The sequence below is a fragment of the Narcine bancroftii genome, chromosome 10 (assembly GCF_036971445.1).
Source record: "Narcine bancroftii isolate sNarBan1 chromosome 10, sNarBan1.hap1, whole genome shotgun sequence".
Taxonomy (NCBI): Eukaryota; Metazoa; Chordata; class Chondrichthyes; order Torpediniformes; family Narcinidae; genus Narcine; species Narcine bancroftii.
The window spans coordinates 53,416,879-53,441,473 of NC_091478.1; the positions used below are offsets into that span (position 1 = coordinate 53,416,879).

Sequence of the window (24,595 nt, forward strand, 5' to 3'; positions counted from 1 at the left end):
CCCTGAATCAAAGCTGTACACATACTCCAAATTTGGCCTCACCAATGTCTTATACTTTAACATAACATCCCAACTCTGAAACACAATACTTTGATTTATGAAGGCCAATATGCCAAATGCTCTCTTTACAACCTGTGATGCCACGTTCAGCGAATTTATGATCTGTATTTCCAGAACCCTCTTTTCTATCCTACTCCTCAGTGACCAACCATTTACTGTGTATGGTTTTTCCTTCCAAAATAAAAAACCTCACATTTGTCTGAATCAAATTCCATCTGCCTTTTTTCAACCCATTTCTCCAGCTGGTCCAGATCCTTTTGCAAGCTTTGAAAGCCTTCCTCGAAGTCTTTGTGTCATCTGTAAACTTGCTGATCCAATTTACTGCATCATCATCTACCTTATTGGTACTGATAACAAACAACTAAGGTCCCAGCACTGAGCCCCAAGGCACACCACTAGTCTCAGACCTCCAGCCTCTAGTATTGATTTGGGACTTTTTCAATATCAGAGATTTACATGGAAAAAATTTGTTCAGTATTTCATGGAGGGTTTTTTGAAACATAATTCAACCAGGGAAGGAGCCATACTGGACCTTGTGCAGGTGCTCCTCAATTTATGATGGAGTACATTCCAGAAAATCCATTGTAAGTTAGAAAAAACTTGAAAAAGAATACCACACCTACCATTTTTTATAATTAAATTTTGATTACCTTTTTTCCACACTGAAAAATACCAGCTGAAAGCACACTGGGCATGACAAATGTTTGAAGCATTGAACTAAAATTATTTGCTGGATGGTGGGGGATGTTAAAGTGACAGGGTCATCAATTTCACTCTCTTCTGTTGATGGTCGAGAACAGCTCACAGAACGTACTGCGTCACGACACTTGTTGAAGACACTGGGGCATTGACACGTTGATAGTTTAACAGGCATAGTCTTCTTCAGGAAGATATACATTTTTGACACGACGGATTGTTTCTTCTTTTCATTGTATATTTCTCTGAAGCGAACAAGAGCATCCTGTATCTGTCTGTCAGCTTTTGCAGATTTCTCGTAATTGACGTCCTAACTCGTGCTGTAGGCATGACCGCCTTTCCGCCTTCACGTATCTTCAGTTTTGTCTCCAGTGTAATTGCTTTCCCCTTTTTCTTCTCACCAGAAGCTAGACACATATGTGGGAGTTTACTAGACATGATGGGTTGTTTACAGTGCACTGTTTCGCCTGATCGCTACAGAGACTACGAGTGTGGTTGAGTCAGCATTGCGAAGGAGAATGCTGTACGATACTCATGAGTGATGCTGCTATCGCCCAACACTGCAAGAGAGTAGTGTGCCGCATATCACAAGCATGGGATCAGATCAGAATTTGAAATTGAAAGTATGGATTCGAACCATCTTACCTTCGAAAAATCATGTCTGACCATCATAAGTAGGGGAGAACTTGTAATGGCTGTTTCATCTTGCATTCATATGTGTGATGAAGGAAAAGGTTCTTTATTTAAAAGTTGTTGTAAGCAGCACCATGAGGCATGCCATGAGGCTGCAGTCTCCATTACAGATCTGCATACTGACTCCTGCTCAGCGTCAGCCCCCTGCTGGTAGCCAAGTCTAATCAAACAGTAACTATAATCAAGGCCTTGCATCATAATCACTATTATTACATCTCCCTTTCTTTAAACAAAAGTAGCTTACTTTTAACTAACATGTTTTCTTTGTATAACTCTGCAATTTTAACTTTAACATCAACAACTTACATTTTCATTATTGTTTTGTGTGTTCACATTTACATACACTAAAACTTGAAGAGCGAATAAGATAGCACTACTTCATTCGAGAACAGGAGTCTTTAAATCTGCTCAATGAATCTCTTAGGAGGTTTCACATGTCTTGACGATCTCCTAATTGATTGGCCTTGAATCTGAGTTGTTGCCTTAGATGATGTCTTCTCAGATGTGAATTCAGGTTGTTCAACAGTATCCGTCTTTCCATCGACTGTTGCTGGTTCCATTTGAAGATCTTGATGATTTTTTCACCGAACAGCACCTTCATCTGTCTGAATGATGATGTTGGCTGGACTTCACTAAGGACAGTTCCCTTCTGAGTCCATAAGTTCATTTTGTCTTTTAGCTTTACTTGGTCACCAGTGTAGAGTTCTGGTAGGTTTTTCGTTCCTCTATTAAAGTGATACTTTTGCTTTTCTTTCTGTTGTTCTTTGAACTTCCTCACTTTCTCCCCCTCTTTTGTTTTTAGAAAGTTCTCCTGAATGGGTAGGTTTGATCTTAGCCTATGTCCCATAAGGAGCTGTGCTGGTGACATACCACACTCAAGCGGCATTGTGCAGTATACTAGCATTCTCTAGTAGAAGTCCATTCCACTGTCTTTTGCCTTGTTCATCAGTCTTTTCACTGTCTGTACTGATTTTTCCACTACACCATTGGACTGTGGAAAATGAGGACATGACATGGTGTGTACAAAGTCCCACACTTTGGCAAACTGTCAGAATTTTAAATTGCAAAGCTGGAGTCCATTGTCTGTGAAGACCTTGCTTGCCACCCCATGTCTGGAGAATATGGCTTTCATACCCATTATTACAGCATCTGCAGTGGTGGCCTTCAGTTTACATACGTCTGGATACAGAAGTAATAGTCTGTGACTACAAGATAGTCCTTCCTTTGACATTTGAATAGGTCAGCGCCTACCTCTGGTAAGGTCTGTATGGTGCTGGGTTTGGCTTTAGTGGTTCTGCAGAATTGCTTGCTTGATATTTCTGGCATATTGTACAGTTTGACACTCATTTGTATATCATTGTTGATTCTTGGCCAGTACATCACCTCTCATGCTCTTTTCTTACACTTTTCAATTCTGAGATGTCCTCCATGGATCCTTTTTAGCATCTCTTTACTCAGACTCTTTGGGATAAGGATTTTAATTCCTTTGTAGATGATGTTTTCAACCACTGATAGTTCCGCCCTGCAGTTCCAGTACTCTGAAATGTCAGGTGACCCTCTTAGAACAGCAAACTGCACCCAGACAACCTGTGCTCCGATGAGTTCTTTCATCTGTTGCTTTTTGAAACAAATGAATCCATTAGTGAAGTCTGGCTTGAGCAGAGCTCCAGTATTTTAAATGAGATCTGTTTTCAAATGTTTGTATGTGACCTACACTAAAAAACCTGCCACACTTTATCTCCCAAAATCATGTCTATATACAATATAAAACACAACATATTCTAACACATGCTGTTTAGATATTGGATCCAGGCAAATTCTAAGCTTTCCATTCTTTTTGTCCACATGACAAGTTAACTCACCCACTCCATTAGCTCATCAATCTTATGAATCATATTCAGGCTTTCCATTCTGTCTAACTCTGCTTTTAGTTGCTTTTGAAGTGCAAATGGAACTTCTCTGCATGGATGTATTATCGGTGGCACACGTTTATCCACTCTGATCATGTGTTCTCCTGGAAGGCAGCCTAGACCCTGAACTATGTCATTGTACTCTTTCATGAGTTCATCATAGACACTCTCTCCTTTGCTTTCCACATTGAGGACTCTTTTTACCAGGTTCAGTTTCTCACAGGCTGTTAAACCTAGTACATCCTTTGGTACCACGATGTGCTCTTTGTCCTTGTGTTTCACTTTGACCATGCATTCTCCTTGCACTGGTCTATCAGTACCTGAATATCCTGCCACCTTCATTTTTGTCCATACATCTTTAGTCTCGGACTAATCTTCTCAAAATCAGTCTCTGATATTACATTAATTTGTGTTCCAGTATCCAATTTAACTGAAATGTATATGTCATTCACTTTTAATCTCAACATCCAGTCTCTGTTTCCTTTCTTGTTTTCAGTTACAACGTCAACATAGAATTCCTCTGTTTCCCTTTTATCTACTGCTTGAACCTTGTTTTGATGCACTTGGTTCCTTCAGCAACGGGCATAATGGTTGTTTTTGTTGCATATATAGCATGTTTTACCATACGCTGAACACTTTTTTGGTAGGTGTTGTGAACCACATCGACAACATGGCTTTTGATTGTGCCTTTCATTTTTGTTCGTTACGTTACGTTTAGGTATGCAGTATGCCACAAACTGTTCCTTTATTTTTTCCAGTTTCATCTTGTCTCCTTTGGCAGCAAATGTGAAGCTATTATACATGTCCAGGACATCACCCACGACATCTAAGAAAACTGATGCTTTCGCTTTATCACTTTTCTCATCTGCTCCGACTGCCACTAAATACAATCCAAAATGCTGTTTAAATCTGTTCCAATTTCCAGCCACATTACCTGTCAGCTGAAGTATTGCTGGTGGGTGTAATCCTTCCATTTTTCAATATGTTAGCTTCTCTTCATTGATCAGTTGCTGAGTTTATATTTTACATTTTAAAGTATTTTCTTCTAATTTCCTTCATCCCACTTCTGACTCTATGTTTCATCTTGTATTTGTGTGTGTGAGTTCTTAAACAACACATGGATGAAGGCAAAGGTTATTTACTTTAAAGTTGTTGTAAACAGCACCATGAGGCTGCAGCCTCCATTACAGATTTGCATACTGTCTCTGTGTCAGCCTCCTGCTGGCAGCCAAATCTAATCAAACAGAAACTATAATCAAGACCTTGCTAGTGGCCATGAAAACATTGGCAAATAAACCTGACCAGGTAATCAGAATTTCAGTGGAAGAACCTTTTGAGAATAATGATCACAACTTCTTGAGTGTTAAGATATTTATGAATGAGGATAAGACTGGAAGGAAAATACTCATTTAGAGAAGAGCAAGTCATAACATAATTTTTCAAGAGCCAGGGGAGATAATTGAGAGTAGGTACACAGTGACATGTGGAATTTGGTTGAAGGGCTAACTGATCAGAATTCAGGATAGGTATATTCTCATGAAAAGATGATGAGAGCAAAGACACAAATTTAGCCAAAATGAACAAATAAAAAAAGCATACTGAAGGTTTAGGGAGCTAGAAGCAAGCAGCGTCCTGGAGAATTATAAAGATAGGGGAATAGGGCTCAGGTAGGGCATAAGAAAAGCAAAACGTGCCATAAAAATGTCCTTACATTAAAATGAACAGGATAATGAAGGAGAGGATAAATCCACTCAAGGGGAAAGGAGGAAATTTGAGCTTGGAGTCAAAGAAAGTGGGTGAGATCCTAAATGAATGCTTTGCATCAGTATTCATCAAGGAAAAGGCCATAGAAGTTAATGAGAGCTGTGTGGGAATGTTCATATGATGGGGCATATTGAGATCAAGAAAGTGGAGATGCTGGTTTTTATGAAGAGCTTTTAGGTGGATTAGTGCTCAGGCCCTGATAGAATATGTCCCAGGTTATTAAAAGATGAAAGTAAGGATATTGCTGTGACCTTGACAAAAGTATTTGTAACCTCACTAGCCACAGGCCAGGACTTGAAAAATTGCAGAAAAATGTTGTACCTTTGTTTAAAAAGGGAAATATAAATAATCCAGGAAATTATAACCACTAAGCCTCACATCAGAATTAGGGAAACTGTTGAAAAGGATATTTGAGGATAGGATTTATGCACGTTAGAAAGGTCACGATCAGATCAGGAACAGCCAACATGGCTTCATGAGGGGAAACTCACGCCTTCCAAATTTGATTGAGTTTTTTAAGGAGGTACCAAAGATGGTTGATAAAGGTTTGTTAGAATAGGTCACAGATTTTATTTGAAATACTGGAGCTCGGCCCCACAGCCGTTGCAAGAGCTTTGGAGGGTGCCCAAGAGACTTCACGAGTGGATTGTTGTTTACAAAAAGGCAACAGATGAAAGAGCTTATCAGAGCCACATATTGTCTGGAAGGAATCATGTGGTTTTGCAAGCAGAAAGAGGAAAACCTGTTTATCAGTGAGAGAGAGCGAGAGAGACAGAGAGAGAGATCAGTTCTACAGTTTTAAGCCTGCAACAGCAGCTGGGACTGGAACAGGACAAGCTGGCAAGCTTGTGGAAAACCCCATTTGGAAGACGGTTTGTGAATGCTTAGTTCAGCCTGGTCAAAGCCCTTGTGGTTCATGCAATAGGAGAGGACTGGCTGCCTAATGTTTTACTTGGAATAAGTGAAACAATAAGGAACTCTGTGGCAACCTAAATGAAAGAGGTTATCACCTGGAGAACCCTGAAGGGGCAAGTTTCATCACAAGACACTGAAGTGGCTGATTAAAAAGGAACAACAAATCTCTCTCTGAAAACCGACAAAAACCTTCCTGAGCGGTAACCATTTACCTTTCATGCACCAAAGCCTGGTGAACTTCATAAATGTTAAATTCTGTGAACAATTTAAGAATTGCCTGCAACCAGTGAACTTGAAGGAATGAGAAGTGAGATTTGACTGTGAACCAAAGAACTTTTCTGAACTTACAGACACATTACATACACATGTGCTTAAAATTAGAAGGGGGTTAAGTTAGGTTAGTTCAGTCAATAGTGATTCTATTTTCATGTTTAAAGATAATTAAAAGCAACGTTTGTTTAAGTAACCATTTGTCTTGGTGACAATCTATTGCTGCTGGGTTTTGGGGTCCTCTGGGCTTGTAACAGCTGGCTGATAGAAGACAGTAGTGATGAAGGAGTGTTAATCTGCCTGGAGGCCCATTACCAGTCGTGTTCCATAGGGATCAGTGTTGAGATCCCTGCTGTTGGTGATATAATATGTACACAAGTTCTCCGGTTTCCACTAGCCCACTCCCCATTCTCCCTCTCCTCCCTATCCCTCTGTCTTCTTCCCTCCAGCACTCCACCTCATTCCCTCTCCACTCACAGAGCTATCCCCCTCCCCTTGCTTTCTGCCCTCTCTCCCTTATCCACCTCTTGCTTGTGCGACTGTCCTGATCCCTTTGCCCGCCCCATCATTTTGTTCAGGTGCCTGTCTACATTTTTTCATACCTCAATAAAGTGCTCAAGCCTGAAACATTGGTTCTGGATCTTTATCATTGCCGTATAAAGGACACTGTTTGACCTGCTAAGTTTCTCCAGCATTCTGTTTTACTTCAACCACAGTGTCTGCAGTCTTTCATGTTTTACTGGGGGGGTTGGTAAGTTTTAAGGTGATACCAAGATTGCTCGAGTTGTGGACAGTGTAGAGGGTTAACAAAAAATTCAGCAGGATATAAATCAGTACAAATATGGGCAGCAAAATGGCAGATGGAGTTTCATCTGGACAAATGTGGGGTGCTGCATTTTGATGGGTCAAATTTAAGGGGAACCTATACAGTTAATGGCAGGTCACAACAGCATATGTACATAAGGATACTAAGAACCATAGCTCATTGAAAGTCACTACACAAGTAGTTAGGGTGGTAAAGAAGGTATATGATATGCTTGGCTTCAATGATGAGTAATGAGGTCATGTTGCAGCTACATCAAACTTTGGTGAGTCTGGACTTGGAGTACTATGTGCAATTCTGGTCACCCCATTACAGGAAGGATATGGAGGCCACCTAGATTTTCAGGTATGAATTATGAAGGGAGAATGGACAAACATGAGTTGTTTTCTCTGGAGCAACGGAAGTTGAGAGGTGACCTAACAGTTTATAAAATTACGAGAGGCATAGACTGGTTAGACAGAATCACTTTCCAAGAGTAAAAATGTCAAACATGAGAAGTCATATTTAAATTGAAGAGAGGGGGAAGTTTAAAGTAGAGGAGCAGGATGAGTTTTTTTTCCACAGAGAGTGGCACCTGGAGCAGGCAGTCTGCGGTAGCAATGGAAGCAACATGATGTTGCATTTAAGAAACTTCTAGTTGGATACATGCATCTGCAGGGAATAGAGGCATGTGGATCATGTGCAAGCAGCAGAGCATAGTCAGCGTGGGCCGAAGGGCATGTTCCTATGCTGTACCATTCTATGAGACACACCAGCAGAGGTGACATGCGTGGAGCAGTAGCAGAGCATTATGAGAGAAAAAAAATGACAATGAAATGGATGTAATGAAACTTATTTGAATGAAACCTCAGTCATGGTATCATGTGGCTTTTTGTACACGTGCAATGAAGAGAACTCGTGGCCAGGATAAATGCATGCAGTGAGGTGCTTCGATGGATACACAGTTTACCTGATGGCTGTGTTATCTTCTTTGGATGTTTCTTCAATGATGCTGCTGTGGTCAGCGTCAGACTGCGGTGATGGGGCACCCATAATCATCGAAGAGCGGGAGTCACGATGGCCCCTCCTGTGGCCTCCTGACCGACGTTTATCACGGTCCAGCTCTGCTTTCTCTTTCCTCGATTTTCCTTTGTGCGGCACCTGAATCTCCTCCTGTGTAAACAACAATGCAGCTGACTTAAAAGCTCCAGCAGAGAAACCGGCCTGCCTGCAGTGCATTGCATGAACTCAAAACACCTGAAGCATTGGGAGTACAACTGAGTTCAGTTGCAGGAAATGCTGGAAATTCACCACTCCCTGACTGCTACCCTTAACTCACCGGCCAGTTACAGGCTGCCCCTGTTTTAAATTAATCAGGGACATTGTCCTCCTCCACCCTCCCTGCTTCTGAATGCAATACACAAACATGATGGAGATACTCAGAAGGTCACGCAGCATTCACAGGAAATAAAGGACTACCAACATTATGGCCCTAAGCACTTCATCAGGTATAAACAAAAACAGGTAGGTGGGTGAATAAAAAGGTGGAGGGAGGGCAGCAGAGGAGAGGAGGGAGGAAGGGGCATCGGGTGGTGCGCAGGCTAACAGGTGGAGATTTTCTTGTTAAACTGCTGCTGAATTAGCTTCTTTTGTCTCCCTGCCTGTTCTCCCCAGGGTTTTCCCCTTCCCACCGGAGCTGCCTGAACAGCTCCAGCATCTTCCGGGTGTGTTTTGGATCTCCAGCACCCATTGTCTTGTTGTTTCCAGAGTCACTGCTGCACTGAAGCATAGCACCCAATTAGCCTGCAGCAAGTTCTGAGGCCAATTAGCTTGCAGCAGGCTCTGATAAGGAGCATTGGAAAATCAAAGTTGGCGGAATAATATAAAAATAGTGGGGTTACCAGAGGGTTTTAAAGGAACAAATCATACAAAGTTTTTTAAAGATTAGATTGTTGAAATTTTTGGACCAGAGTATTTTCCAGAGGGTTTGGAGTTGGAGAGAGCTCATCGTGCATTAAGGAAAATACCGTAACCAGGTCAACCACTTCGAGCAGTTTTGGTGAGGTGTTTAAGGTATCGGGATCGAGAGATGATTCTGCGTGCAGCAGTTCTACAGGCTCGTATGAACCAAGGTCCAATGATAGTACATAATAGGAAGGGTTTTTTTTAATGCTGATTTGCGTCAGCAGGTTGTTATGAGATGGAAGGAGTTTAATGCTGCTAAAGTAGTTTTATGGAAGAAAGAGTATAGATCTACAGCAATTTAAAAAAATATTTTATGGGCAGTACCAGTCACAATTTTTTGAAAATCCACAGGCTGCATTAGCTTTTGCTAATCCTTTACCAGATTCTCAATTGATACAACATTTCTCTTCGAAGCTGTTGGTGACTCTGAATAAAGCTGGAAATGGGAAGTGTGAAAAAACATTGGAAGCTGAGCAAGAGGAACTTCCGGAAGTATCTAATACCTGATAGGGTTTTTTTTTCTGTCCGGTTGGGGAAAGTCGTCAGCCACTGTTGGTATTAACCGCACCCAGTTAATAAGGGGAGTTACTGCTTTTGCAGTTTTTCTTTTGGGGGGTTAGGGGGGCTTTTTTTTCCCGAATTAGTTTTAGACGGAGCGAATTGTATAAGTTGGGTGTCATTTAGTAAGACATAATGAAGACTCTAAACTTTGAAACTTTTAATGTAAAGGGGTTAAAACATCCGATAAAATGGAAACGTGTTTTAGATTACATTAAGAAGTTAAAAGTAGATATTGCATTTTTGGAAGAAACTCATTTGACAGAAAAAGAACATTTGAAGTTGAAAAGGGATTAGATAGGATACATAATTGCTTCTTATAAATCTAAAGCTAGATGGGTTGCGATATTGGTAAATAAAAATAGGCTTTGTTCAGTTTGGATTCTTTTTCTGCCAATGTGGGGAGAGTTTTGGTAGTCTGAATGTTGGACATTAATGAATGTATATGCACCAAATGAAGATGATGAAGCTTTTATATCTGATGTATTTTTAAATTTGAATCAGTCAAATGAGAATGTTTTGGTAGGAGGAGATTTTAAATTGTTGTTTGGATTCTTTGTTAGATAAATCTCCAAAAACTGTAAAAAGAACAAAAATGGCAAAAAGATTGCTTGAGACAATGAAAGATTTGAATTCAGTGGAAATATGGAGGAGGTTAAATCCAACTGAAAAAGATTTTTCTTTTTACTCAGCTCGACATAATCCTTTTTCTAGAATAGATTTATTTTTGATTTTTGCGCAGTTACAGAGGAGATTTAATTATGCGGAGTATAAAAGTAGATTATTGTCGGATCATTCTTTGCTGTAAGTCAAATGTTTAGGTGCTGAAGTAACTGAGATGGCTGATCGTTGGAGATTTAATGAGATGTTATTAAAAAATTTATTAAACATGTAAGGGATCAAATAATTTTTTATTCACAAATGAATGAAGGTTCAGAATTTTATGGGATGCTTTAAAAGCATATTTCAGGGGTCAAATTATTAGTTATACAGCAAGGATTAAAAAGCAGTTTGGAAAGTTTGGATAAAAAAATTACAGAGAAAATGTACTGAAGATGATAAGTCACAATTATCCAAACTGAAATTGCGTTATAATAATTTACAAACATATAGATATGAAAGATGATTTTGTGATCTAAACAACATTATTATGAATTGGGTGAAAGAGGCATAAAATTTTGGCATGGCAACTTAAAACTGAGCAAGTATTGAGAACAATTAATGCTGTTAGAAGAAATGGTGAGATTACTTATAGACGAGAGGATATAAATGGGGAATTTAAAAAATTTTATAAAAATTTATATACATCAGAGGATTATCAAGAGATGGATTAAACTGACTATTTTTTTTATCTAGATTGGATTTGCCATTATTGAATTATCTGGATATGAAAGATTTAGATGCTTCTTTTACTGAGTTAGAGTTGAAGCAAGCTTTGCATTCGATCGATGGATTTACAATAGAGTTTTATATAGAATTTAATGATTTGTTACTTCTGCTATATAAGGATGTATTGAAACAGACAATGGAAACTGGTGTATTTCCAGAATCTTTTTCAAGAGCATTGATTACAGTCATAGGGATCAAAAAAAGATAGGGATCCTTTAAAAGTGGCTTCATACAGACTGATATCATTATTGAATGTTGAATAAAATTGTGGCTAAGGTTTTAGCTAATAGATTAGAAAATTATTTGCTTAAATTGGTACAAATTGATCAAGTAGGTTTTGTTAGAGGTAAATACTCAGCAGATAATATTAACTATATTATTGATTGATTGAACAGCAATCTTTGGATGCTGAGAAAGCATTTGATCGAGTAGCATGGAAATTTTTGATTAAAGTTTTAGAAAGATTTAATTTTGGTCCATTATTTAGAGGTTGGGTTAAAGCTTTGTATGTTGGACCTACAGCAAGAGTAATGATGAATGGTCAGATCTCAAATTCTTTTAATTTATCTCGTTCTACAGACAGGGTTGTCCTCTTTCGCCCGCTTTGTTTGCTTTGGTAATAGAACCTTTGGCTCAAGCCGTTCAGCAGGATTTTAATATTAAAGGAATTATGGTGAGAGGAAGTGAATACAAGATTAGTTTGTTTGCAGATGATGTTTTGATATACTTAACAAACCCAAAAAGTTTATTGAAGTCATTACAAGATTTACTGAATCAATATGATAGGTTATCAGGACATAAAGTTAATTGGGAAAAGAGCAAGGTTTTACCAATGGCTGATGAAGATTATACAGATTCTAGGCAAATTACTAAATTTAGATGGTCTAGTAAAATTAAATATTTAGGAGTAGTTGTAAATAAAGAATATCAGGAATTATATAATTTAAATTATATACCTTTATTGAATAAGATTAAAATTGATTTAAGTAAATGGAAAGATTTAATTAGAAGGGTTAATTGTATAAAGATCCATCGGGCACACAAAACTCAAAACAGTCAATCAGTTTACCTATCTCGGCTGCACCATTTCATCGGATGTAAGCATCGACAACGAGATAGACAACAGACTCGACAAGGCAAATAGCGCCTTTGGAAGACTACACAAAAGAGTCTGGAAAAACAACCAACTGAAAAACCTTACAAAGATTAGCGTATGCAGAGCCGTTGTCATACCTACACTCCTGTTCGGCTCTGAATCATGGGTCCTTTACTGGCATCACCTACGGCTCCTAGAACGCTTCCAACATTCATTGGAGCGACTTCATCTCCAACATCGAAGTACTCGAGATGGCAGAAGCCGACAGCATCAAATCCACACTGCTGAAGATTAAACTACGCTGGGTAGGTCACGTCTCCAGAATGGAGGACCATCGCCTTCCCAAGATCGTGCTATATGGCCAGCTCTCCACTGGCCACTGAGACAGAGGTGCACCAAAGAAAAGGTACAAGGACTGCCTAAAGAAAGCTCTTGGTGCCTGCCACATTGACCATCACCAGTGGGCTGATATTGCCTCAAACCGTGCATCTTGACGCCTCACAGTTCGGTGGGCAGCAACCTCCTTTGAAGAAGACCACAGAGCCCACCTCACTGACAAAAGACAAAGGAGGAAAAACCCAACACCTAACACCAACCAACCAATTTTCCCTTGCAACCGCTGCAACCGTGTCTGCCTGTCCCGCATCAGACTTGTCAGTCACAAATGAGCCTGCAGCTGACGTGGACATTACCCCTCCATAGAACGCTTCCACCAGTGTTGTCTCCGCTCCATCCTAAACATTAATTGGAGCGACTTCATCTCCAACATCGAAGTACTCGAGATGGCAGAGGCCGACAGCATCGAATCCACGCTGCTGAAGATCAAACTGCGCTGGATAGGTCACGTCTCCAGAATGGAGGACCATCGCCTTTCCAAGATCATGTTATATGGCCAGCTCTCCCCTGGCCACCGAGACAGAGGTGCACCAAAGAAGAGGTACAAGGACTGCCTAAAGAAATCTCTTGGTGCCTGCCACATTGACCACAGCCAGTGGGCTGATATCGCCTCAAACCGTGCTTCTTGGTGCCTCACAGTTCGGCGGGCAGCAACCTCCTTTGAAGAAGACCACAGAGCCCACCTCACTGACAAAAGACAAAGGAGGAAAAACCCAACACCTAACACCAACCAACCAATTTTCCCTTGCAACCGCTGCAACCGTGTCTGCCTGTCCCGCATCAGACTTGTCAGTCACAAATGAGCCTGCAGCTGACGTGGACATTACCCCTCCATAGAACGCTTCCACCAGTGTGGTCTCCGCTCCATCCTAAACATTAATTGGAGCGACTTCATCTCCAACATCGAAGTACTCGAGATGGCAGAGGCCGACAGCATCGAATCCACGCTGCTGAAGATCAAACTGCGCTGGATAGGTCACGTCTCCAGAATGGAGGACCATCGCCTTTCCAAGATCATGTTATATGGCCAGCTCTCCCCTGGCCACCGAGACAGAGGTGCACCAAAGAAGAGGTACAAGGACTGCCTAAAGAAATCTCTTGGTGCCTGCCACATTGACCACAGCCAGTGGGCTGATATCGCCTCAAACCGTGCTTCTTGGTGCCTCACAGTTCGGCGGGCAGCAACCTCCTTTGAAGAAGACCACAGAGCCCACCTCTGTCAAAAGACAAAGGAGGAAAAACCCAACACCCAACCCCAACCAACCAATTTTCCCTTGCAACCGCTGCAACCGTGTCTGCCTGTCCCGCATCAGACTTGTCAGCCACAAACGAGCCTACAGCTGACGTGGACATTACCCCTCCATAAATCTTTGTCAGCGAAGCCAAGCCAAAGAAAGAAGAATTCTCGAATACAATATCTTTTTCAATCAATACTGTGTGTAATACTAAATCTTTTTTAAAAGGAAATAAATAAAGTAATTAGGTCATTTTTAAGGAAAGGTAAATTGTCAAGAGTTTCTATTCAAAAATTAACTTGGAGTTATGAGTTTGGGAGTTTGCAGTTACCTTGGTTTCAGAATTATTATGAAGCAGCACAATTGAAGTTTATTAATAGATTATTTGATTTTGAACAACTCTCCAGATGGGCAAAAATAGAGATGGATCAGATTTTAAAAAATAATATTACTTGTTTTATTTATAAATTGAATCCTTTATTATTACAAACATTTAAGTTGCCTGTTTTACAAAATATAATGAATGTTTGGTACAATCAAAATTTACTTTTAGGTTCTAAAGGGATAATATCTATAAAGTCACCATTATATCAAAATGTTAATTACTTTTTCTTTGCATAACCCTTATTTTAAAGATTGGGAAGCTAGAAGAATAGTTAATATATTGGATTGTTTTGAGGCAGGGAAATTCTGTTCGTTTAAAAGGTTACAGGAGAAATATGGTATTTTGCCAAATTCTTTGATTGCTTAATATCAGCTTCGTAATTTTTTGAAAAAGAATTATAGGCAGGAGTTAATTTTACCAGGTCAAATGAATTTGAGTTATTAATTGTGGATAAAGTTGAAAAAGGTTTTATTTCATATATATATAAACGTTGTTACAGGAGAAGATGGAAAAGGTAAATATGAATAAGGTTAAAGAGAAATGGGAAAATTATTTAGATACTGTTTTGACATGGGAAGAATGGTCAAAAATATGTGTGGATAGTGTTACAAAATTAATTAATGTCAGGTATAATATGATTAATTATACATTTTTACATCAATTATATTTAACCCCTGATAAATTGAAGAGATATGGATTTAGTTTAATAGTTTTAGATGTGGAGAGCAGAAAGGTACTTTTATACATTTAGTTTGGTTATATAAGAAAGTTAAACATTTTTGGGAGGAAGTTATAAAGTTTTTGAGAGATTTATTCAAAATAGATTTGCAATTGGATCCATTGATGTGTTTAATGGGTTATATTAATGTGCCTTTTATAGAGTTATGAATAATTAAACAGTACTCAGCTTTTTTAAGATTAGGGTTAGCAGTAGCAAGTAAATGTATAGCTGTTTCATGGAAAAATGATGTACAATTGAGTTTGCAAAGATGGCACAATAAACTGCAGTCATGCTTATATTTAGAAAAAATAAAATAATTTACAAAATAATTATTCTTTTTTTGTTGATATGTGGAGTTTGTATTTAAAATATATGTCTATAGAATGCAATTAATATTTAATACTCTTCTTTTAAGGCTCCGAAGGGGGAGGATGGGTTGGGTTTTTTTTAGTTCAGTAGTGGGGAAGGGTTGTAGTTTATAGTTTGTTTTTATGTATTTTTTGTATTTGTTTTATTATATTGTATTTTGAAAATTATTAAATAAAGTTTTTTTAAAAAAAGGAGCAATGAGAAACTGATGGGATAACCAACTCATAGTTATACAACATGGAGAAAGGCTGTTCGGCCCATCTCACCCATGCTGACCAAGTTGTCCAGGTGACCATGTCCCATTTGGCCCTCATTCCTTGAAACCTTTTCGATCCATGAACTTCTCCAAATGTCTTTTAAATGTTACAACTGTACCCACCATGACTACGTCCCCACATTCTACATATCCTGCCCCTCAGGTCCATTTTTAAACCTTTTGCCTCTCACCTGATACTCATGGCCTCCAGTTTAAAACTCCTACCCTGAGACTATTCACCTATCTATGGCCTTCATGATTCTATGTTGGATCGCCTGATTTTGAGGGATGAATGCTTACTGTGACACTGAGGGAGCCCCTGTGCTGTGAATGGTGCAGCTTCTGTGTTCCATTGCCAGAATGGACTGATCCAGGGTTAAAAGTGTCATCTGAACAATTATACTTCCACTGGCACTTCCTCACACAATGCTGGGAATGTTAGCTTAGATCGTGTGTTCTAAGCCATGTTTGGAATTGAGGCTACTTCAACTGAAACATGCAATAATATATTATCTCTCACATGAAGACAACAAACATTTAAGTTTTTTTTTACTTCCAATTATAGATATATATATATATATAGGGAGGGTGGAAAAGGAAAAGCACTCTCTCCCCTTGTCACCACACATTTTCCCTCTTACCTGTCAGCCTGTGCTCCTCCCCCCACCTTTTTATTTAAGTGTTTTTTCTTACAAGTAATGAAGAACCCAGGCCTAAAATATTGGTTATATTTACTCCCGATGGATGTTGAACAACCTGCTGAGTTCCCCCAGCACATTTGTGTATTGAAGAATATAGGTACAATGAAAAGAAGCATAAATTAGCACCAAGTGAGGACATGTTGAGAGGGCCATTCAGGAGCCTGATGGGTGCAGGAAAGGACCAGCCTTCAACTCTGCCAGAGCGTGTTTTCACACTCTTGAGCCTTCTCCCCAAGTGGAGGAGGGGGTCAAAGTGTGCATATGGGGGGTGGGGTGGGTCTTTCAGTGTGTTGGCTGCATTTGTTGGAGGTTGGGGGTGGGGGGTTTTGAGCAGTTCAGACCTATTTTCTGATGTCACCTTACCTTAATAACTGGCACCACTAGCTCAGGCTCTAGTTCTGTCTCTTTCTTATCTTCAAATAACAATTTTCCTTCTTCTGCATTCGGAGAAAGTGAAAAGTGACTCAATATGTCCTGTGCTGAGCCAAGCCTTCGTTCATCTGGGTACTTCACCACCGAAAACAAGGCAGGTGGTGGAATAGGAGGACCACTGGGACCCAAGCCTAGGCAATCTAAAATCTAAACAAGGACAAGCAATGTGAAATGAATCATTCAAAAGAATATGTCCATGTATTCTCTCCCCAAACCTCTCGCTCCCCCCGAGCCACAACAATTGAGCTGGGCAGAGCTGGAAGCTCTGATCAGGTGGTTCTCTCCCCCTCACCACTGCCTGTCCCACCTTCCCCACACACTGCTCCTGCTCATTTCCAACTCACATACAGTTTGGGTCCTGAACGGTTCTTAGGGACAAAACTTTGTCGTACCCCGGGGACTGACTAACCTTCCCTTTTTTTTCTTTATGGCTGTGCTCAGTATTTACCTTTGGCCTGTTACCATTCTATATAGTGTCAAATCTTCCTCGTGAGCAATGCTTTAAAACACCATGGGATGTTAAAGGAAGCAGGGAGAAGGCAGAAAAATATTCACAAACAAAAGTGACACATCAGTATCAGAGTAACAGAGGAATCAAGAGCTAAAATAGTTGGCAGCATTCAAAATGAAAACAACATTCAGTAGAAACAGATTTTCCCTTAGTGTAGAGGAAATTTGAATGGAAGGAGTGGACGTTGTGGTCACAGTTTCTCAGATCATCTTTGATGTGGATGTGGTGCTACTTATACAGGTATGCAGGAAGAGCAAAAACTTATCTCAAAAAAGGGAATGAGATTAACTGCAGGCCAACAGTGCTGGAAACTTTTGGAAATTAAATCCAGTACAAAGCTACTTGACACACTACAAACACGAGTTAATAAATGTCAGCCAACATGGATTTCTCACAGATATATTGTCACTCACCTCAAGGCCTGCTGCACAAATTGAAGGGGTGGTTAAGAAGGCATATAGTGTGTTGGCTGTCATGAGTCAGAGGATTTATCCCAAGAACCATGAGGTTATATTACAGGTCTATAAAACTCTTATTTAACCGCACTTGAAGTCTTGCCTTCAGTTCTGGTCACCTCATTACAGGAAGGATGTAAATGCTTTGGAGAGGGTGCAGAGGAGATTTACCACAATGTTGCCTGGATTAGAGAACATTACTGCTTCCTTGTGTCGAGAATTCCACATGTTCACTGCTCTCTGTAAAAAGCAGTTCCTCCTCATCCCCCGACAAAATTTGTTCTCCCAAATCTTGAGGCTGTGTCATTAGTTCTACTCTCACCAATGAGTGAAAATAATTCTCCTGCTGCAATTTTATCTATCCCTTTCATCACCATATATGTCTCTATAAGATATCCTCTCTGTTTTCAGAATTCCAATGAGTATAGTCAGTCACAGGTGACTGGATCTCACCCCATCTGCACCACCTCCTTAGCCAGGATATCCTTTCTCAAGTCAGGAGACCAAAACTTCGTCTTCACGGTGGAAGACATTAGCAGTGTGCTGGATGTCAAAGGGTATCAGGGAAAGGAAGTGAGTGCAGTTACTATAACAAGGACGAAGGTGTTCAGAGAGCTGAATGGTCTAAGGGCAGGTGTCTACTGAACCAGATGGATTGCAACCGTGGGTTCTGAAAGAAGTAGCTGCAGAGATTATGGTAATAAGACGGGGGCAGGAGCACAAGAGAGTGAGTTTATTGAATGTCTACAAGATACTTTCTTGGAGCAGCTAGTGGAGGAACCTACCAGGGGGAAGTCGATTCTGGACTTGGTACTGTGCAGTGACGCAGAGTTAATAAGTGACCTCGATGTAGGGGAGCCATTAGGAAATAGTGACCATGGTATGGTAACTTTTGAGCTGCAATTAGAAAGGGAAAAAGAAAGGAAGTCGGAAGGATCTGTACTGCAGTTAAATAAAGGGGATTATGCAGCTATGAGGGAGGAGCTAACCAAAATAAAATGGAAAGATACACTAGCTGGGAGGACAACTGGGGAAAAATGGCAGTTATTTTTGGACATTTTTCACAGGTTTCAGGACAAATTTATTCCAAAGTGGAGGAAAGGCTCTAGGAGATGCAAATGGCAGCCGTGGCTAACTAATGAAATCAAGTGTAATATCAAATCCAAAGGGAGTAAGTATAGGATAGCGAAGCAGAGTGGAAAACCTTCAAAGAGCATCAGAGGGTAACTAAGAAAGTCATAAGAGAGGGGAAAATGAAGTACGAGAGGAAATTAGCAAATAATATAATGGAGGATAGCAAAAGCTTTTTTAAATATGTGAAGAGGAAGAAATTGGTTCGGTCTAAAATTGGTCCATTAAGAATGGAAAAGGGTGAAATTATTACCGGAAACAAGGAGATGGCTGAGGAATTTAACAAATACTTTGCAACTGTCTTCACCAAGGAGGTCAGTTAGGGGGTAGTGGTCATGCGGTATCAAGAGACTTGGGGAACTTTCCTGGGGAAGTAGGGGATCTAATGGATATCCGGATCCAGAAACAGGAGGTTGTGAGTAAATTGTTGGGACTGAGGGCTGATAAATCCCCAGGGCCTGATGGGTTGCATCCCAGGGTGCTTAAAGAAGTTGCTATGGAAATTGTGGAAGCACTGGTCGACATTTTCCAAAGTTCCATAGATTCGGGGGAGGTCCCTGAGGATTGGAGAGTGGCTGATGTGGTGCCGATTTTTAAGAAGGGAGGGAGGGAGAAAACAGGAAATTATAGACCGGTCAGCCTGACGTCGGTGGTGGGGAAGACATTTGAGTCTATCATAAAAGGAGTAATAGCAGAACACTTAGGCAGAAATAATAGTACAAGGGCTAGTCAGCATGGATTCCTTAAGGGTAAGTCATGCTTGACTAACCTTCTGGAATTTTTCAAGGATGTGACAAAGAGGATGGACTTGGGAGAGCCAGTGGATGTGGTGTATTTGGACTTCCAGAAGGCCTTTGATAAGGTACCGCACGGGAGACTAGTGGGCAAGATCAGGGAGCATGGTATTGGAGGTAAGGTGCTGACATGGATAGGAAATTGGTTAAGAAATAGGAAACAAAGGGTTGGGGTAAGCGGGTCTTTTTCAGGATGGCAGGATGTGACGACTGGAGTGCTGCAGGGATCGGTATTGGGTCCTCAGTTGTTTGTAATTTATGTAAATGATTTGGATGAGGGGATTATTAATAACTTGAGCAAATTTGCAGATGACACGAAACTGGGTGGCGGTGTGGGGTGTGAGGAGGATGTCAGGAAAATGCAGAGGGACTTGGACAGGTTGGGGGAGTGGGCTGCTGAATGGAAGATGACGTTCAATGTAAGCAAATGTGAGGTTATCCATTTTGGGGGCAATAATAGGAAAGCTGAGTATTATTTAAATGGAGACAAGCTAGGGAGGAGCAAATGAATCTGAGAGTACTTGTTCACCGGTCACTGAAGACTAGCATGCAGGTTCAGAAAGCTGTGAAGAAGGCAAATGGCATGTTGGCTTTCATAAAGAGGGGATTGGAGTATAGGAACAGAGACGCCCTTCTGCAGTTGTACAGGGCCCTGGTGAGACCCCACCTGGAGTATTGCGTCCAGTTCTGGTCTCCAATTTTGAGAAAGGACATACTAGCTATAGAGGGTGTGCAGCGCAGATTTACAAGGTTAGTTCCAGGGATGGCGGGGTTGACATATGCTGAAAGGCTAGAAAAACTGGACTTGTATCCGATGGAGTTTAGAAGGATGAGGGGGGACATGATTGAGGTAATCAAAATTATCAGGGGGATAGACAGGGTGAAGTCGGATTACTTGTTCCCAATGATGGGGGAGACGAGGACTAGAGGGCATAGTTTAAGAATACAGGGTAGGCCCTTTAGGACGTAGATGAGAAAACATTTTTTTACCCAGAGAAGTGTGAATCTGTGGAATGCTCGGCCACAGAGGGTGGTAGAGGCAGATTCGCTGATTATGTTCAAAAGAGAGTTAGATAAGACTCTAGTGGGCAAAGGAGTTAAGGGTTATGGGGATAAGGCTGGAAAGGGGTACTGATGGTAGTGATCAGCCATGATCTGTAAAATGGCGGTGCTGGCACGACGGGCCGAAGGGCCTACTCCAGCTCCTATTGTCTATTGTCTATTGTCTAATATTGACAATGATCTTTCAGGAATTAATAGATTTTGGCCTAGTTCCGGAGGACTGGAAAATTGCAAATGTCACTCCATGTTTCAAGAAAGGAGGGAGGCAGCTGAAAGGAACTTATAGCCTGACGTCAGTGTTGGGAAGATGGTGGAGTCTATTGTCAAGGATGAAGTAATGGAGTATTTGGAGGCACATGACAAGAGAGGCCAAAGCCAGCATGGTTTCCTGAAGGGAAATTCTTGATTGATAAACCTATTCATCATCTTTTTGGAAGCAACGTAAGGGAGATGCAGTGGATGTTGTGTATTTGGATTTTCAGAAGGTCTTTGACAAGGTGCCGCACATGAGGCTACTTAACAAGTTAAGAGCCCATGATATAATAGGAAACATACCAGTGTGGGTATAGCATTGGCTGATTGGCTGGAAGCAATGATTCAGGATATAGGGATCATATTCTGGTTGGCTACCAGTTGCTATTGGTGTTCCACAGGGGTCAGTGTGGGGGCCACTTCTTTTTATGTTGTATATTAATTATTTAGATTATGGAATGAATCAATTTATGATGAAGTTCTCAGAGGACATGAAGGTAGTGTTACAGAGTTCTGTGTTGTGTATTGGCCTATGTGTTGTGTGGTTTTATGTTAAAAAGTGACAGTTTGCCTTAGAGAGCCAAGGTGATGGTGGACTGCTGAGAGAGTGGGAGAAGGACGGAGCATGTGCAGAAAATGATCTAAAAATTTCTGGACTTCGATGATAAATCACCACTGGAGGTGGTGTGGAGTGGAAGGTGGCCCAGAGCATTGGAGGACAGTTTAGAATTTGGGGATTTCAAAAAGGATGAACATTCTGAAGGCAGCCAGAAAGTTCCTCTCTCTGCAAGCAAGACAACTTTGAATTTTGTGCTCTCTCTCTCTCTCTCTCTCTCTCTCTCTCTCTCAAAGATCTTTTGGCTTCAGTTTACCAAACAAACTGAATTTTGTTTATGGTCTTTACTTCAGTTGAGATCGAAGTTTTGTGAGTCTTGTGTGTTTTGTGTTTATTTTGTGTCTTAAGTTTTTTTGTGGGCTGGCTGGAAATATTACTTAGACTTTAATTACATATGTTATATTTAGGCTGGGGAATTTTGAAAAAAGTAATTGTTCATCTTTACCCCTGTGTAATATGCCTTCTTTGTGGTTGTTGGTTTGATCTTGTAATAGTAGGTGGAGGAGCAGGGAGTGTAGAGGAAGCAGGGAGGCTGCAGGAGAGCTTAGACAAATTAGGCGGGGCAGGAAATGGGAAGAAAGTTCAAAATTCCCAGATGCCAAGGACTTGGGAGTCCTCAAGCAGGATATCCTGAAGGTAAACATATTCATTTGAAGAGGAATAGAATATAAGAGCAGATCTATGATGTTGAGGCTTTATAAGGCACTGGTGAGAAAAGGATGTGCTGACATTAGAGATAGTTCAGAGGAAGTTCTCAAGGATAATTCTAGGAATGAAAGGGTTTTTGTATGAGGAACATTTGATGGCTTATAGCCTATACTCATTAGAATTATGGAGAAAGAAGGGGGATTTTATTGAAACTTTTCAAATATCAAAAAGGATGGACAAAGCAGATTTAAAAAGTCAAGCACAACAGGATTGAAGGGTATCCACTTAGAACAGAGATGCAGAGAAAATTCTTTAGCCAGAGGATGGTTAATCTGTGAAATTTGTGTCATATGCAGTTGTGGAGGTGTACTTAAGGCAGAGAATTTGCCATGGCATCAAAGGCTCTGAGGAGAAGGAGAGTGGGCTGAGCAGGAGAATGGATCAGTTCATAATTGCACTGCAGGGCAAACTCACTGGAATGAATAGTTTATTTCTCCTCAATAAAAGAACTGGAAGCAGTACTCCAGGTGCAGCCTCACCAGACCCCTGTACAGTTGAAGTAGAATCTCCCTGCTCTTAAATTCAATCCTCTTAAAATGAATGCCACATCCATTTTCCTTCTTGATTACCTGTTAGATCTGCAAACTAAACTTTTGTAATTCATGAACAAGCACTCCCAAGTCCTTCTGCATAACAGAATGATACAATCTTTCACTATTTAAATAATAAATTGATCTATTATTTTCCTTCCAAAGAGGATGCCCTTGCATTTATTAACATTGTGCTCCATCTGCCAGATCCTTGCATCCTCCACACCATTTGCTTTTTCACTCAATTTAGTGTTTTCTGCAACTGAGATACATGATACTTGGTTCCTTCTTCCAAATGGTCAATATACATTGTGAACAGTTGTGGCCCCAGCACCAACCCTTCCAGAACTCTACCCACCAATGATCGCCAACCAGAGAAACTCTGGTCTCAACTCTCTGTCTTCTGTTGGTTAACCAGTTCATGCCATTACATTATTCCCAAATCCACTTGTGTATGTCTTTTATGTAGCACTTCATTGAATGCCTCTGGAAATGCAAGTATATAGCATCCACCTGTTGCCCTCTATCTACTGAACTCATTATATCTTCAAAGAACTCCAGAAAATTTGTCAAACATGGCCTGCCCTTCATGAATCAATGGTGTGATTGAGTATTGCAACAATTTCTAGCCAATTTCCTCAATGACAGCTTAAAGCATTTTCCCAACTACAGACACTTAAGCTAATTGGCTGGAAGTGTACAGAAGTGCTGGAAAACGCACCAGGTCATGCAGAATCCATGCAATATAAAAGAAAAGTCAACATTTTGTGCCTGAGCCTTTCATCAGGCTTGCTGAAAAAAGTTCAAGCTCGAAACCTGCGGGACCTGAGTTTATAGATCACAGTATTTTCAGGTTTTCTTGTTTACCTGCCTTTCATCTACATCTTTTTTTAGACAGCAATGTGACATTTGCTATCTTCCAATCCGCCGGGACCTGCCCAGAGTCCAGAGAATTTTGGAAAATTATCACAAACGCCTCTGCTATTACTTCTGCTGTTTATTTCAGTGTCCTGCAATACATTCCAGTAGCATAGAAGCCTAATAGCCTGAATATGCATGAGACTGTCTGACCTCTGAAACTAAACAGGAACAGGCATGGTCAGTACTTGGAGGGGAGACCACCTAGGAACATCAGGTGCTGGGTTTCTGTGAGGGGTCACAAAGTGGTGACTCTCTGTTTACCTTATGGTAGACAAATGTCAAAGAATTTCATCTATGTTACATTCTAAATGTAGCATTAATCCAACAATGGAACTTTTACCTTAACCACCTTTAGAACCATAAGTTTTCTCAGCACTCACAAGTGATTGTATCAAGTTCCTCACCTTCCATCCCATTTTTACTCTAACTCTTTGGCATGTTGTACATGCCCTTCATTGTAAAGACTGACACAAAACATTTTTTCAGGACCAGGGCTATTTTCACCTTATGTGATATTAATTCCCACTTTCATCTTAACAGAGACCTACATTCACTTTAGCACTTTGTATAATCATAAAACGCTTACTGTTTGTTTTATATGACGTGTTAGTTTACTTTCATAATCTATCTTGCTTTATTACTTGCTAGGTGGTTTTTTGTTGCTTTTTAAAATTTCCCAATCTTCCAGTTTCCCACTACTCTTGGGGACTTTGTGCACACGAGCTTTTAATTTGATTCCTTGGTTTATTGCTTCATTTATCCAAGGCAGGTTCTTGAGACCTTTAACATCCTTGCTTTTGACTGGAATATACTTCTGTTGCACACTGCCAAAAAATATTTCTCATCTGTTCAACAATATAGTCTGTTCTCAGACTCCACTAGCCAGCTGCGCCTGTTGTCGTCTCCCTTATTCAAACATAAATCATATTATTGCACCCTCCATTTGTATGAGAAATTCAGCCATAATAGGATCACTCTTTCTGAGTCGATCCCTATTTAGAA

At 40.4% G+C, this 24,595-nt stretch overlaps 1 protein-coding gene across 1 annotated transcript in view; it reads right to left on the bottom strand.

Moving 5' to 3' along the window:
- Positions 1–24,595, bottom strand: part of hydin (HYDIN axonemal central pair apparatus protein) — a 1,560,590-nt gene that overhangs the window by 423,975 nt on the left and 1,112,020 nt on the right. Inside the window, exons 47-48 of the mRNA XM_069900939.1 lie at positions 16,545–16,760; positions 8,081–8,283 (exon numbers count right to left, since the gene is read on the bottom strand). Of these exons, the coding sequence (XP_069757040.1) occupies positions 8,081–8,283; positions 16,545–16,760 (419 nt within the window). The remainder of the gene's footprint in view (positions 1–8,080; positions 8,284–16,544; positions 16,761–24,595) is intronic.